This window comes from Bufo gargarizans, chromosome 7 (assembly GCF_014858855.1).
Source record: "Bufo gargarizans isolate SCDJY-AF-19 chromosome 7, ASM1485885v1, whole genome shotgun sequence".
Taxonomy (NCBI): Eukaryota; Metazoa; Chordata; class Amphibia; order Anura; family Bufonidae; genus Bufo; species Bufo gargarizans.
The window spans coordinates 9197170-9214938 of record NC_058086.1 but is presented as its reverse complement, the minus strand read 5'-3'; the positions used below and the strand labels follow the sequence as shown (position 1 = coordinate 9214938).

General features: G+C 43.3%; 1 protein-coding gene across 1 annotated transcript in view; it reads right to left on the bottom strand.

The window, feature by feature from the left end:
• Positions 1-17769, bottom strand: part of TOM1 (target of myb1 membrane trafficking protein) — a 118328-nt gene that overhangs the window by 20354 nt on the left and 80205 nt on the right. The window contains exon 11 of the mRNA XM_044300413.1: positions 1719-1839. Coding sequence (XP_044156348.1) covers positions 1719-1839 — 121 coding nt within the window. The remainder of the gene's footprint in view (positions 1-1718; positions 1840-17769) is intronic.

Below are 17769 nucleotides of genomic sequence, written 5' to 3'. Positions count from 1 at the left end.
CAGCGTGTGATGTGTGTAGTGCAGCGTGTGATGCGTGTAGTGCAGCGTGTGATGCGTGTAGTGCAGCGTGTGATGCGTGTAGTGCAGCGTGTGATGCGTGTAGTGCAGCGTGTGATGCGTGTAGTGCAGCGTGTGATGCGTGTAGTGCAGCGTGTGTAGTGCAGCGTGTGTAGTGCAGCGTGTGTAGTGCAGCGTGTGTAGTGCAGCGTGTGTAGTGCAGCGTGTGATGTGTGTAGTGCAGCGTGTGATGTGTGTAGTGCAGCGTGTGATGTGTGTAGTGCAGCGTGTGATGTGTGTAGTGCAGCGTGTGATGTGTGTAGTGCAGCGTGTGATGTGTGAGGTGCAGCGTGAGATGTGTGAGGTGCAGCGTGAGATGTGTGAGGTGCAGCGTGAGATGTGTGAGGTGCAGCGTGAGCTGTGTGAGGTGCAGCGTGTGATGTGTGTAGTGCAGCGTGTGATGCGTGTAGTGCAGCGTGTGATGCGTGTAGTGCAGCGTGTGATGCATGTAGTGCAGCGTGTGATGCATGTAGTGCAGCGTGTGATGCATGTAGTGCAGCGTGTGATGCATGTAGTGCAGCGTGTGATGCGTGTAGTGCAGCGTGTGATGCATGTAGTGCAGCGTGTGATGTGTGTAGTGCAGCGTGTGATGTGTGTAGTGCAGCGTGTGATGTATGTAGTGCAGCGTGTGATGCATGTAGTGCAGCGTGTGATGTGTGTAGTGCAGATCTTCTGCCTGTATGAACTCGGAGATGATCATGTGACGGTGTTTGCATGCAAGGTTAGGTTGTGCAGAGCAAGCACTGCAGAGCAGGGGGAGGGGAAGGGCAGATTATTCACACCCACAAATATCCATGAGGGAGAGCTCAGGCATTGTTACTACACCCCTCTCTCCCCCCCCCCCCCCCCCCCTCGCCCCCCCACAGCTTTGCTGCAGCATGTAAACAAAGGACGAATAACAGAACCATGCAAAGGTAAAAGTTTTTTTTTTTAGTTTTTTTTAAGAAATCAAGCTCAAAGGGAACCTGTCACCTCTACTATGCTACCCTCACTGAGCGTTTCTAAATGTTCATTGTGTTACCCTAAACATATAAATTACACTTTTAATTTCATTTGCAGACGGAGTCAATAAGTATTATGCATTTTTGTACTTCCTGCCTTTTATGCAAATTAACATAAAAGAGTCATATCTTACTTGTGTGACCGGAGAAGAGTCATATTTTCAAGCTCTGACTCATCTCAGGGTAATTTGCATATGGATCAAATCGGTTTTTTTACACAATAAAAGCACACAGAGCTATGGGGACTGGGTATTGCGGATGTGCTAGCCGCCATCTAGCAACCCATGTCCTCAGTTCTATACCCAAAATCCAGGTGACAGGTTCCCTTTAACTAATGTATATGTATGTCCTGATGAGTTTTATAAGGTTTTTTTCCCCCATTATTTAGATAACCCCTTTCATGATGTGTGTTAGGTGGGCGATATATAGATAGACTTCGGAGAAAGACGGGTGCTTTCCACTTAAAGTTGTATAAATTGCTGAAATGGTAGCCACTACTTATTTGCTCGCTATTTCCTTCTAGGAGCATTTCCCTCTGTAAATACTATAAAGCTCAACCTAATTATTCATACAGCAAACCTACTAAAGCACAGAACGCAGTAAAATGGGTTCAGGCGAGGATGAAACTAATCAGGTAAATGAGTCGCTGTGTCCGCTCACCTCTTGCGTTGCTCGGCCAGAGAGCTCCCTCTTGTAAGTGCAAACATATCAAAATCATCTTCTGGTTTCTTTCCTTGTTCCAGAGACTTCAGGGTTCCACTCACAGACGCAGGACTCAGATCTTCAAAAGATAGAATAAAAAGTAAGGAAGAATTCTACATACATGTTCCTCTGAGAAAAGACAGATCCATAAATACACATTCACCAGCATACGGATATCTACATATAATAAAGCAGGAGGCAAGCAACTGTAGACCATCTAATGCGCATGGGGGCATCGGGCACTTGTACACGTCTATGGACTGGGGGATTGTAAGGAATAGATGTCCGCCCAACATGTGTTCAGACAATAGCTATGGAAACTTTTTGGCCATACACAGTAATGTGTGAACCTACCGATTTCTGCAGGACTTCTTGACTAATGTCTATATGGTGTCCTGACTTTTCCCAATGGCAGATGTGAGGGAAAAGAAGGATTGGGCGGTTTGATTTCTAGATGCCAGATCTTTTAACATAGTAACAACGTTTTTTGTAAAGCTGAAAAATACATCAATCCAGTTCAGCCTGTTATCCGTCAAAGTGGAAGGCAAAAAACACCACGAGGTAGAAGCTAAATTTTCCTCATCTTCAGGAGGGGAAAAAAATAATAAAAAATAAATTCCCAACTCCAGTCTGGACATCAGAATAACTCACTGGATCTATGACCCTTCTCCTGAATCCCAGTAACTAGAACCTGTAATATTATTATACCCAGAGATTAGCTATTGCCAGGGCTGTCTAGCAGTGGCTTACTATAGGCGCACTCTTGTCCAAGGTTTACCATTACTATGGCCGCTTTTAGACGAACGTATTTGAAATGCATATATAGTCCAGATTTTGTGTCCTGGAATTCGTTGTCAATGTTAATGAATGGAGCTATTCATATAGGCGTATCATTTCTGTCAGTATTTGAAATCCACAGCATGTCCGAGTTTTGTGTGGATTTGTGCATAAATAATAAAGGAAGGGAGAGATACGCATGTAAATCCTGAAGCAATACTGATGGTATATTATCAGGAATCCTGAGCCAGAAAACTGACGGATCTCAATACGCTTGTCTGAAAGCGGCCTCTCTCATGTTTTGAGGTCTGAAAGCTGGGAGATCCCTACAACAAAAAGAGAATTTGTCTCCTTTGACTTTCTCACTGCACAACGCAGCTCCTGATCAGGTGCTGGGAAGAGACCTGGAACACAGTCCCTGCACAGTACGGGACCATGAAAGTGTCATCTGCTGTAGCCTGTTTGGGTTGGTATACACTAGAGTTGAGCAAAGTGAGCTTCGGATGCTTCATCCCAAATCGCTTCATTCAAAACTTCGGAATCATACTGTACAGAGATTCGTCTCCGTAAGTATTAGAATGTATGGGCCCCGAAGAGCCGAAGTTAGTTATTCACAAAGTCACGCGTGACTTCGTTACATAACTTTGGTAATTGATTTTTAAAACTCACTCGGCTTCGGTTCAGACTAGTACCTCGGAACCGAATCAGAGTTTGGTTTCAAGTTTTAACGTGGCTTTCCACTTTAAAAATGAATTACCGAACTTGGAGCCCATACATTCTAATACTGTATGGAGACGAATCTCCGTACAGTATTATTCCGACATTTTGAACGAAGCAACTCAGGATGAAGCATCGAAGCTCACTTCACTCAACACTAGTATACATCTTAACAAAACTTAGCAACCAATTGGCATTTCCCATAATAAAAAAGAGGCCCCTCCATCGCCCTGACCTCAGAACAGACCAGCTGGATTGTTCCCTCCATCCATTGCTTTCTCTGAAGCAGAAAGTCAGGAAAGTTTAGCTATGCCCCATAACCCAAAACTTCACTTAGTTGCTCTGCAGCCAAAACAGTGGAGGGATAAATGAACCCCTTTTTACGTGTCACACGCAGGAGGCTTTAATAAAAGTGTTACGTTGACCAATACTGCAGGCAGCTTTTCCACATTCATTTCTTTGTGTCCCAATAAAACGTTATATTAGATACTGATGTGTCATCCTTTTCTGCTATTTATGAGCGTTAGACTCCAAGCAACAGATGTATGAAATAATTGATTATCATCCATGTCTAGTGGTTATGTTCACCTTTAGGCACGGATGTGATGGGCTTACTGTTCCTAGGCTGGGTATATATTATGCAATCTATCACAAGGGTTCAGGTAATCCAGTTCACGCACAGCGAGTCTTCTCAGACAGATGTGAATTGTAATTCTTCTTAGTCGTATCAAATTATCTCTGGCCCTAAGCATAGTGCATACAATATATGTGCCCCATGTGCATTTCTTTGCCGTTTTGGGAGCGTGAGCAGACATAAACTGTACTGCGCGAGGAGGGGAGATGCAATGTGTAGCACTATCAATCATGCGGTCATAGCAGACCCGCAGCACGGTATACAAAGGGATGTGCTGCGGGCAGAGTAGCAAAGAAGTATTGGGCTATGACTGCAGAATTTTTATGCTTGAAAATGATGCCCTATAGCTAGTTCTATTGAAGTCCCTTTAAATATATTTTTGGTTGTTTTGCCTCCCATGACACTAATAATCTGACTCACGTCACATAATGTCTTCTGCTTGAAGCCAAATCACTGACTACGCAGGGAAATAACGGACATTATCTGACTCGCTCATAGTAAATAGCGCAAGTGCAAAGAGCAGGTTAGAGATGGGCTTAAACAGCATGTTTGTGTGTGGTAATGAAAAGTAATTGCTCGGAACGCGATACAAAAAACATTGCTTAAACTGTTAGTTTGATTCTATTATGTGCAAGAAAATTGAATCAGTTTTACATAAAGTTACAATAAAAATGGAAAAGATCTGGCAGCAGAAGATACAGAAGAGAAATGCTTTGCCTGTGAACGCTCTCATCTCAGCACTCTTTACAGAGTATTTGAAGCCGATGCAGGCAGTGTACCCACAGACTGTGTAAAGGCAGCGGCTGTGGACCCATTGTGCCACTGAATGGACTTGACTTGGGGATACTCCTGGGGGGTGTTGCCAAGGTGATCCCTTTTACCCCCATATTCAGATACAAACTATGCTGGAAGGGCCACCAGGCAACTCCCCTTAGGAGTTGTCTCCGTTCACAGACTGCTGACCCAGGCAGGTCTAGAGACACTAGTGCGTGGCACGATGGGGGACAGACAAGCATGGTCACGGGGCAAGCCGAGCTTAAGGCAGGCAGAGGTCATGCAATATGGTAAAACAGGAAATAGGTCAGGGCAGACAATAAGGGATCAATACGGTAATCAAGCAGATGTCAGGACAAGCAGAACAGCGTCAATGTGGTTGGCAGGCATAGGTCAGAAAACACAACAGCGACACACCTTCACAGGAACTAGACAAACTAGGACATTGGTGGCGAACCTATGGCACCCGTGCCAAAGGGGGAAATGATGAGCCCTCTGTGTGGGTCGTGAGTAGGGTTGCCACCTGTGCACTATTACTAATGAGTGCTTCCATTATGGAGTGCTCATTAGTACAGCCTTTGCCCCCCTCTTCTGCTTGTGTTACTAAAATAAATAAATAAATCTCACTTCCCCGCGGCACCATTAAATGGATGAACACTCGCTGCTCACTAGATGCGCAGGACAGGACCTACACTCCAGCATGATGACGTTTTGCAGAATTGACTGCAAGCAGCAGGACCTGTGAAACGTCATCAAGCTGGAGGGCAGGTCCTTTCTTTTTTTTTTTGCACAAGAAGAGTGGGGAAGGGGGCATTAATAATACTCTGGCCTCTAATGGGGGATTAATACTCGGAGCCACTAAAGGAGGAAAATTAATACTAGGGGGGCACCAATTTTACTGGGGGCCATTAATGGGGGCCTTATTAATACTAGGGGCCACTACTGGGGCATTATTAATACTGGGGGCCACTACTGGGGCATTATTAATACTGGGGGCCACTACTGGGGCATTATTAATACTAGCGGGTGCCAACGAGGGCATTCATTTTACTGAGGCCTGTGTTAAGCTACACCCCCACAGCTTAACTTTGCCGGTATTTTTCAGTATTCAGGTTAAATTGCTGTGTTGGCACTTTGCGGTAAATAAGTGGGTTTTGGGTTGCAGTTTGGGCACTTGGTCTCTAAAAGGTTTGCCATCACTGAACCAGGAACTCTATTGCTCAGGCACCCTCCCATAGAGGAAGATGCCATATATACCTTTGTGAACCTAGTCATAGGCTGGGGACAGATTAGCCCATGAGCACGCTGGTTACTTAAGAGCCACGTAGAGAGCTCGCACAAGCAGGAAGAAGGAGGCAAGGACAACCAAGAGCAGCAGAGACGGCAATGCAGCGGGGAGGGTGAGTACTCAAGTGGCCGTGCCCAGCAGGAGAGAAGAGATACCGGTGAACACAGACCATCACCATTAAAGACTGTGCTGTATAGACTGAACATAAAGCAAATCCAAAAGCATTATATACTTTTATGACTCTATACCACTCAAATGCTTGTACAGCTTTCTAGGTTTTGATTTAAGTTAAATTAAAGAAAATCCAAAGCATGAGCCGACACTTATGCTGACTCAGTGTTTATTAAGACAGACACATTAAGACATAGACAAAGACATAGACAAAGAAGTCCAAGCCTGAGCAAATAGTAAGCCTGGGCAGAAATAATAGTGGTATATGGGGTAGGTGCATTGGGTTGGCACTTTTGAAGACTCCTGAGGTTTTATAGTGGCATACCTGAGGCTGGTACACATTGTTAAACAGAGTTTCTGTCATTGACTTTCAGAAGCAAATAGAGGCTATTAAAAATATTGTATGGCACAGATTCAGTGCTTTAAAACTAGCGTCGGACTGGTGGACACGTGAATGAACCTCCCATTGTTTTTAATGGGAGGCCACACTGCCATCCATGTGACCAGCTCTTTAAAGCTGTCAATGCGCCAAGAAAGGACATTTCTGGACCGATGCCCCTAAACACTGTGGTAGGTGTCCATTCTCAGTTTAGCTCCATCAATGGGGCTGAACCACAAGTGGGTTCTCTGTATTCAGACTGATAAAACTGCTGCAGAAACCAAGGCGTTTTCTGTGGCGAAAAACACATAAGATTTTTTTTTTTTCAAAATCCGCCATGTGAATGGGGCCATTAAATGAAACACTAATGGAGGAAGTTCCATCATAGTATGACAGACACATAGGAATGATCTATAGGGAACCTACTGTCTCAAAGGCAGATAGAGATTTCTTCTACGCAATCACTGGGTGGTAGGGGAGCTTTACGCATCACCTGAAAGCGGAGTCATAAGCTGCAAGGAAAGCAGAGTGCTCGGAAGTGTTATACTCAAGCTTACTCGAATAATTATTGTGTCGAAAAATGAATTCATCAATATGCCGCAAAGACTAAATAGGGTCCAGTTATGCGGTAACGTGCTTGTAAACCTCTCTGAAGAAAAGCTATCATCGGAGCGTGGAGAAAGAGGCGAAAACAAGCGAGACAGCTGAGTGACGGAGATAAATGAAGCTTCATGTCATCGTCTGCAACAGCGCAAGAAAACAATGTGACAGGAAAAGAAAAGGAGGAGGATGTATTCAAATACAACCTTGGAATATATGAATGCTAACCGGGCTGACAACTGCCATTTCCAGCATTTATGCCATTGTTTAGGTGAAGAAAAATAATCATTAAATATACAGAGAAGCCTAGAGGAACATATCACATGGTGTACTTTTTCTTCAGCAAAAGATTAAGGCCTCTTTCACACGGACGAGATTTCCGCATGAGTGCAATGCGTGAGGTGAACGCATTGCACCCGCACTGAATCCGGACCCATTCATTTCTATGGGGCTGTGCACATGAGCGGTGATTTTCACTCATCACTTGTGCGTTGCGTGAAAATCACAGCATGCTGTATTTTGTGCGTTTTTCGTGCAACGCAGGCCCCATAGAAGTGAATGGGGCTGCGTGAAAATCGTAAGCATCCGCAAGCAAGTGCGGATGCAGTGCGATTTTCACGCATGGTTGCTAGGAGACGATCGGGATGGGGACCCGATCATTATTATTTTCCCTTATAACATGTTTATAAGGGAAAATAATAGCATTCTTAATTCAGAATGCTAAGTAAAATAGTGATGGAGGGGTTAATTTTTTTTTTTTATTATCTAACTCACCTTAATCCACTTGTTCTCGCAGCCCGGCTTCTCTTCTGTCTTCTTCTTAGAGGAAAAGGACCTGTAGGGACGTCACTGCGCTCATCACATGGTCCGTCACATGATCAATCACCATGGTGATGGACCATGTGACGGACCATGTGATGAGTGCAGTGACGTCCCCACAGGTCCTTTTACTCAAAGAACAAGACAAAAGAAAAGCCGGGCTACGCGAACAAGTGGATTAGGGGGAGTTAAATTATTTTATTTTATTTTTTTAACCCCTCGATCACTATTTTACTTAGCATTCTGAATTAAGAATGCTATTATTTTCCCTTATAACCATTTTATAAGGTTTAAAAGTAATATCAGGAAGTATTACTTTACTGAGAGAGTAGTGGATGCATGGAATAGCCTTCCTGCAGAAGTAGTAGCTGCAAATACAGTGAAGGAGTTTAGGCATGCATGGGATAGGCATAAGGCCATCCTTCATATAAGATAGGGCCAGGGGCTATTCATAGTATTCAGTATATTGGGCAGACTAGATGGGTCAAATGGTTCTTATCTGCCGACACATTCTATGTTTCTATGCTTAAATAATAAAATCTACACAACACCTAACCCAAACCCGAACTTCTGTGAAGAAGTCTGGATTTGGGTACCAAACATGCCGATTTTTCTCACGCGCTTGCAAAACGCATTAAAATGTTTTGTACTCACGCGGAAAAATCGCACATCTGGCCCAAATCCATGACACCCGTATGAAAGAGGCCTAAGGATATCAGATAGCACACAACATACAAAACATTTTACAGTGGCTTTGAAATTCCCTTATTTGACCAAAGAAGAGTTAGAAAGTCTGAGTATGAAGTGATGACCCATTGCTGGTCCACTGGGCGGACAACCATTTTTAAGAGCGAGAAATTACTATATATTATTTGACTGGGAATCTAGAGGCCCATGAACTAAAAAAACCTTGGGGCATATTTAATAAAACTGTCTAAAAGAAAATCTGTTCTTGTTGTCCTTGTCCATGTTTGCTTTCTAAAAATGAAAGATACACTGTGGTTGGTTGATATGGGGTTCAGTCAAAGTTGTAGGTGTATAGAAAAAACATTATACTGTTGTCCCAATACTGTTGGTGAAAGATGCACCAACAGTACTGGGACATCTACAGGGACTTTTATAACATACCATTCTAAGTCCACATACATTATTATGGAGATCGTCCCCTTTCTACAAGATTTTGTAGGTTGTCTGTGGGAATTATTCCCCATTCATCTAGAAGAGCATTTCTGAGCTCATACCCTAATGCAGGATGAGAAGGCCTGGCTCACAGTCTAGTTTATCCCAATTGTGTTGGACGGTGTTGAGGTCAGAGCTCTGGGCGGCCAGTCAAGTTCCTCCACACCGGACTACCTCAACCATACTTTTGTAGACCTGGCTTTGTGCATAGTAATGTTGGAATAGAAAAGGCCTTTCCCCAAGCTAGAAGCATACAACTGTCCAATATGCCTTGATTAGTGAGGGTCTAACTGCTGGGGGCCTCACCAATCAGATCAACCGAGAATGGGGGCACTGAGATCCCACACTAGAATGCACTCTATGGAACTGATGGGATAGCCAAGCGCTTGCACTTCGCTATCTGTGGAAGTCCCATAGAGATTCATGTAGTGGCAGCATGCATGTTTGATTACCGCTCCACTGAAATGGGCGAACACAGGCCCTCCATTCCCATGATCAAAGGGGGCCCCAGCATTTGGACCCAGCTAATCAGATACTTATCCCGTAACCACAGCATAGGAGATAAGTCTTAGGGACAACCCCTTTAACAAAAGAGGACAGGTAATATTTTCTTTAGCTAAAGCACGGTTCCAAGATCTATAGGCACAAAGGGTTCTCTCAGTTGAATACTGTATTTGGATGCCTATGATATAGACATTATGGGGGGGAATCCGTTGCTTCGGACACCTCTCTGTTAGCCATTGTTGTATTACATGAGAGCAGTTCATTTGAATGGGCAGCATGTAACGCCACATTTCGCCTGAAGGCTGGATGAAATTACCTCAGTGATAACAGCTGATCCTCAGGGGTTCCATGAGCCAGACTCATGACGGTCTTCCTTACTAGAGCAGTAAAATGGACAGCACAAAGTCTGAGTGCGGTATATATGGTTTACTTAAAAAACTGAATGCTGTCCCAAATTGCTTATAAAATAGAAGGTGCTATTGCTCTGACATTCAGTAGTATACCGACTGCCTTTTCCTTGCCCAGTGCCATATCCTATACCTTTTTTCAGTATCCAATGGAATAAAAGGGCATGTACAAGGTCTATGGTGCCTATATAAAGTGCCCATCAACCAACATATAATTCCCTTTTGAAAATTTTCATGTAGTTACCATAATTAAACTTAATTTTAATTAACTTTTTCGAGACTGTATTATATATTATATTTTGAGAGTCAGAGCTTGCTTCAAGACTGATTTTTATATTGTGTCTCTAATTTACTTTGACACCTATATAGATGAAAACTGTCCAGCTGTGATAGTGTAGAAGAAAGTCGATTACTTCCATCAGTTAGCATGACGTTTCATATTGGTGCTGTCTTCATTATAGTCAAAGCAAGTATCCAGCTGTGGTCTTTGGGTAACGCGGATATGCTATTTATTAGTCTAAAGGTTTGATCACTGAGACTCTGCTGCATTGCCTAAGGCCTCTTTCACACGTCTGTGAATCATAACGCACATGTACCCACTGATTTTAAGGTGTTTATTTACACATCAGTGGTTTTCCACAGGGGGCCTGCCTCAATGGTTTTTCCACTTTCATGAGTCAGTGGAAAAACCAAGGAGATATGCACTACTTTGCTCCATGATGCGGACCAAACATGCCCACTAAAGTCTATGGGTCAATGAAAACCACTGACATAACATGGATGCCGTGTTTTCAGGGACCACTGGTAGGATGATCTGATATGATCTGAAAACTAACTTTCAGCCTAGTAGTGCACTTGAAATACAGAGGACACACGAAGGGCAAAAAATGTATGCACGTACCAAACACTGATCCTTTACAGAGACCTTCCCAGAAGTCATCACGTGTGAATGAGGCCTAAAGGGAACCTGAGCAGATTCAAATCAATCCCATGTTTCCTAAGAGGCTTGGGCAGTCTCTCATTTATAAGGTTAACCAAACAAGCTTCAATAAGGGGGGAAGTAGCTCTCCTTAATGGAAAAAATTAAAAATAAAAAGGTCTAACCATCTAAAGGCGTCTTCTGGCCTTAAATTTTCATGACCTACAGCCAATCAATATCAGATCTCTTGGGATGCTGACTCTGCGCACACACGCCAATCGACGGCTGCAACGGGCAGAAGAGTTTGGACAAATGCTGCAGCTTCTTCCTTGACCTGTGATGTCACATCCATCACTCACATAGCCTTCAAGTGAATAGGACTGAGACGCAATACCAAGCACAGCCTCTATATCATGTTCAGCGCTGTGCTTGGTATGCTATGAAGAACCCTAAAATAGACAGGGTCCCGGGGATTGGACTCCCACCAATCCTGAAGAAGATAGGTGATCAACATTTGAAATCCTGGAACACCCCTTTTAGGCTCCATTCAGACACCCGAAGTGCATTGCGGATCCGCAATAAACCCGGCCGTCACTGCCAAAGAAATGTCTATTCTTGTCCGCGATTGCACATGCTCTATTTTCTTGTGGAGCTGCGGACCGGAATATCGGGGCTGTGCTCCGGAAATGTGGATGCGGAGAGCACATAGTGTGCTCTCCACATCTCTTCAGGCCCCATAGAGAATTAGTGGGTCCGCACCCGTTCCGGATAATTGCGGACCCATTCTACAAGACGTCTGAATGGAGCCTAATGGTATAAATGTACACGGGGCTGTCTTTATTGTTCTGGACTATTTTCCACCTAACAAAAGATTCCAAGCTAATTAATTTCATTCCTTTGGTAAACAGCTCAGTCTTCAGTCTTATTACACATATTCAAAGTCTCTCAAAAAAAATGTCACACTCACTAAGATGTAGCCATCATACCCAATCCTCAATCATATTGCTTGCTTAAATGTTCCAATCATGAAGAAAAAATGTATGTCTATACATTTACAATATCATGGCATGATGATGCCCCTATTTCTCCATTACTGGTTTGGCCTACATTCCCCATTACATTGTTTCCCACTACAATGATTTTACTATACACTTATCCTTCTCTGTTCCACACAGCACGAAAGCGGCGGAAAATGTATGGGATAATGTATAACTTTGGCTAAATAGCTCACCATAATTGTATCAATCTGCAGTTAACATGTCAATTATACATGAAAGTTCTACCTCCCAAAAAGTGGAATAAAAAGTAATCAAAAAGTCTTGTGTGTCCCAAAACTGTACAATGAAAACTAGAGTTCATCCTACAAAAAAAAAAAAAACTAAAAAAGCGCTGCCTGAATGCCCGCTGACCCCATTAACTATAATGGGGATTGGAGGAAATCTGGCCGCAACGTGGCAAATATGCTGAGAATCAGCCGGACTAAAACTGCTGCCTATAGCGTTATTTGTCCGGCTGATTCTCGGCATATTTGTCAGAAAGGGGACAGATTTATGCTGGCCGGATCCAGGGAGCTGGTGTGAAACTAGACTAAGCGTCCATTTTCACAGTACAAATATACAGTAATTGTTTTAGAAATATTTTGTAGCAGGAAAACAAATATATAGATAAGAAAGGAAAAATATACAATTTGGGGGACATTTGACTGATATATGCCACAAAAGTTGTGTATTAAAGTTGCAAAATTTGTCCTATAACTTTTTTGCAGCAAAATCTGCAACTTTTCCTATTTCACTCCACTGAAGTGGCAGAAATTGTTGGGTTCCGTGGACTGGGAAGCGGGTTGGCCGCAGGCCAGTCTCATTTATCATTTTCCATGCCGGTGTTTGGAGTGGAAAATGGCTTAAATCTACGCCAGCAAGGGGGATGGCCTAGAGTTAGGTCTGTCGCACAGCTTGCAGGAGGAAGCACCAGAGGGAAAAAGCAGATCTTAATAAATGTCCCCCTTTTTTCATAATTTTTACAGTTTTTCCTTATATATGTCATCTAATGGCACAAAAAAAGGTCTAAGGTGTCCCGAGAAAAAAATAAAATAAAATAAAAAATCTAATACAAGTAGGCTGGCTCAGAAATTAGTTATTTGCTGTTAGATAGGTCCATTGCTAAAACTGGCGTAGTAAAGAATAAGTCTGGTATTAAAGTGGTTACAGTCAATTTCATGGGACAACAGACCACAAAAAATAAAAAAATAAGCTCATGATCATGACTGCTGACAAAATACACGTGTACTAATATCATCAATCTAATCCTTGTTTATGTAAAACACGGCCAATATGCCGTCAGCTCAGAATAGCACAGTGACAGCAGCAGACTTACACATCCAATTTTCCTGGCAGTGCCCACTGGAAGATATACAGATTTTATCATCTGTTCCACAAAATGTTACAAGCTCAGAAACCACTCTGATTGCTTATGGGAAATATAAAGGTTACACACACTGCCAGTATCTACACCACAGGTCTGCTAATTGTTTGCGCTGCATTAGTGAACAACAAATTTAGCACTTTTCTGTAATCAGATGGATGGGCCAAACATAGTAATGAACATCACGTTTGGCCTGTACGTCTGGAGTAGAAATCTGTACACCAGACAGAAATAGAAAAACCTATTCTGTAACGTTCCTGTAGGTTTTATTTGCCTGGTTTAATATTTTTTCTATTAAATGTTGTAAGTGGGGATCCCGAAGGTGGAAACCAATCAGAATTTTTTTTTTAATAGCTTCATGCATTCCCCATGAAATAACAATTCTGGAGCATCTATTCTTATGTCTCTATGTTGTCCCATTCCTCTATTATTTCTACTAGAAGTTATGAATAGTGATGTCCCGAACTATTCGCCGGCGAACATGGCTTGTTCGCGTTCGCCGCGGCAGGCAAACATATGCGATGTTCGGTCCGCCCCCTAAACATCATCATTGAGAAAACTTTGACCCTGTATCTCACAGTCAGCAGACACATTCCAGCCAATCAGCAGCAGACCCTCCCTCCCAGACCCTCCCACCCCCTGGACAGCATCCATTTTAGATTCATTCGGAAACTGCATTCACAGTGAGAGGAGGGAGAGTACTGCTGCTGCTGATTCAATAGGGAAAGCATTAGCTAGGGCATTGTTCTGAGTCCACAGACTCATCTGCTGTAAGGACAGCGTCCTGACAGCCCTACAAAAAGCCCTTTTTAGGGCTGGTATATATATTTATTGCAGTTGCCTGGATGCCCGTGTGTGAGAGGCTGCAGGCTCAGTCACAGACAGTACTGTGTGCACACCATTCATACAGACAATACCTTGCAGATAAAAAAAAGTAAATTTATATTATTTATCTGTGATATAATCGCAGTTGCAAGCCAGTGAGTGAATGTGTGGCCCAGAGACAATACTGTGTGCACACCATCCATACCGGGTGTCACAGACAATACCTTGCAGATAAAAAAAAATCTATTAATTATTTTTCTGTGATATGATCCCAGTTGCAAGCCAGTGTGTGTCTGGCCCCAGACTGTACTGTGGCCACTGGCTAGGCCACCACTCATACCGTTACAGGGTGTCACTCACAAATACCTTGCAGATAAAATTTTTTTATTATTTTTCTGTGATATAATCCCAGTTGCAAGCCAGTGTATATACCAGTGTATATACCAGGGCATAGTCATGGGGGATATGGAAGATAGGACTGGACTCTACGCTGGTGACATGGTACTATGTGGTTTATGTCAAATGTACAGTCGTGGCCAAAAGTTTTGAGAATTACATAAATATTGGAAATTGGAAAAGTTGCTGCTTAAGCTTTTATAATGGCAATTTGCATATACTCCAGAATGTTATGAAGAGTGATCAGATGAATTGCATAGTCCTTCTTTGCCATGAAAATTTACTTAATCCCCAAAAAAAACTTTCCATTGCATTTCATTGCTGTCATTAAAAGAACCTGCTGAAATCATTTCAGTAATTGTCTTGTTAAGGGCTCTTTCACACCTGCGTTCTTTTCTTCCGGCATAGAGTTCCGTCGTCGGGGCTCTATGTCGGAAGAATCCTGATCAGTTTTATCCTAATGCATTCTGAATGGAGTGAAATCCGTTCAGGATGCATCAGGATGTCTTAATGCCCATTGAAATTAATGCCCATTGAAAGGCATTGATCCGGATCCGGCCTTAAGCTAAACGTCATTTCGGCGCATTGCCGGATCCGACGTTTAGCTTTTTCTGAATGGTTACCATGGCTGCCGGGACGCTAAAGTCCTGGTAGCCATGGTAAAGTGTAGTGGGGAGCGGGCGAGCAGCTCCCGGGGCGCTCCACGCGCATGACGTGATCACATGGCACGTCATCCATGCGCATGGGGCGCTCTGACGTCACTCTGGAGCGCCCCGGGAGCCGCACGGACTGTAAGTATACCGCTCCCCGCTCCAACTATGGCAACCAGGACTTTAATAGCGTCCTGGGTGCCATAGTAACACTGAAAGCATTTTGAAGACGGAGCCGTCTTCAAATGCTTTCAGTACACTTGCGGTTTTTCCGGATCCGGCGTGTAATTCCGGCAAGTGGAGTACACGCCGGATCCGGACAACGCAAGTGTGAAAGAGGCCTAACTCAGGTGAGAATGTTGACGAGCACAAGGCTGGAGATCATTATGTCAGGCTGACTGGGTTAAAATGGCAGACTTGACCTGTTAAAAGGAGGGTGATGCTTGAAATCATTGTTCTTCCATTGTTAACCATGGTGACCTGCAAAGAAACGCGTGCGGCCATCATTGCGTTGCATAAAAATGGCTTCACAGGCAAGGATATTGTGGCTACTAAGATTGCACCTCAATCAACAATTTATAGGATCATCAAGAACTTCAAGGAAAGAGGTTCAATTCTTGTTAAGAAGGCTTCAGGGCATCCAAGAAAGTCCAGCAAGCGCCAGGATCGTCTCCTAAAGAGAATTCAGCTGCGGGATCGGAGTGCCATCAGTGCAGAGCTTGCTCAGGAACGGCAGCAGGCAGTTGTGAGCACATCTGCACGCACAGTGAGGCGAAGACTTTTGGAAGATGGCCTGGTGTCAAGAAGGGCAGCAAAGAAGCCACTTCTCTCCAAAAAAAACATCAGGGACAGATTGATCTTCTGCAGAAAATATGGTGAATGGACTGCTGAGGACTGGGGCAAAGTTATATTCTCCGATGAAGCCTCTTTCCGATTGTTTGGGGCATCAGGAAAAAGGCTTGTCCGGAGAAGAAAAGGTGAGCGCTACCATTAGTCCTGTGTCATGCCAACAGTAAAGCATCCTGAGACCATTCATGTGTGGGGATGCTTCTCATCCAAGGGAGTGGGCTCACTCACAATTTTGCCCAAAAACACAGCCATGAATAAAGACTGGTACCAAAACACGCTTCAACAGCAAACTCCCCAGATCTTAATCCCATTGAGAACTTGTGGTCAATCCTCAAGAGGCGGGTGGACAAACAAAAACCCACTAATTCTGACAAACTCCAAGAAGTGATTATGAAAGAATGGGTTGCTATCAGTCAGGAATTGGCCCAGAAGTTGATTGAGAGCATGCCCAGTCGAATTGCAGAGGTCCTGAAAAAGAAGGGCCAACACTGCAAATACTGACTCTTTGCATAAATGTCATGTAATTGTCGATAAAAGCCTTTGAAAAGTATGAAGTGCGTGTAATTATATTTCACTACATCACAGAAACAACTGAAACAAAGATCTAAAAGCAGTTTAGCAGCAAACTTTGTGAAAACTAATATTTGTGTCATTCTCAAAACTTTTGGCCACGACTGTAGAGGTTACACTGCCCCGAGCCATGACACTCAATGATTTTGGCCGTTACTCAGGTTTGTGCATAAACTGGTCAAAATTCTCCTTTTTCCTAATATGGTACAGATTGGCAGGCAACTACTCAGGACCTGCCCATAGTTCAGTATTTTACATACCTAGGTATAGTTATATCAAAGACTCCTGACACTTTCCATTCCATGAATGTACAACCTCTTCTAAATTACTGCAAGGATAAGTTCTGAATTTGGGGGTCACTCCCCCTTACTAGTAGCAGGTTGCATAAACCTGATTAAGATTATATATATATATATATATATACACACACATATACATATACATATACACACACACACACACACACTGGAACACTCCCTACATTATACCTAAGAGCTTTTTTCAACAACTAAATTCTCTAATGTCGCCCTTTATATTGGGTTCTACAAGGCCTAAACTCTCTCTCTCTCTCTACCTTATGTCGCACCAGGTCTAATGGTGGTATGTCTCTACCTGACTTCTAATTTTTACTGTTTAGCAGGTCAATTACGGTACCTGAAGAGCTGGCTACTGCCATATGACCAGATGCCAAACTCAGAGGCCCACCTGGCGCTGTATTTAAATATAAGATCCCTGTGGCCAGTACTGGAAAAACCTCAGCTGTTTCCACGAAAACTGCTTCCTATTCACAGAACTGCCATTCAGGCTTGGTCAGCCATGAAGAACATGACTAACAACCTGATAAGTGACCTGCCACTTTGGGATAACCCTATGTTTCCCACTTTATCAGTCTTCCCCAACTCCCAATACTGGAAATCACACAATGTATGTTATCTCAAAGATGTATATCAGAATAATGTAGTTCATCAATTTAGTCACTTTCAATCACAATGCCAACTGACCCGCATTGCGTTACCTGCAAGTTAGACATGCACTCAATGTCCAACTCCCTGGTCCCACGGTCTACATATCCAACTATGCCCTTATTGGAGTTTTGAGGTCTCAGGGTCCCAGAGGTGTCATCTCTACTA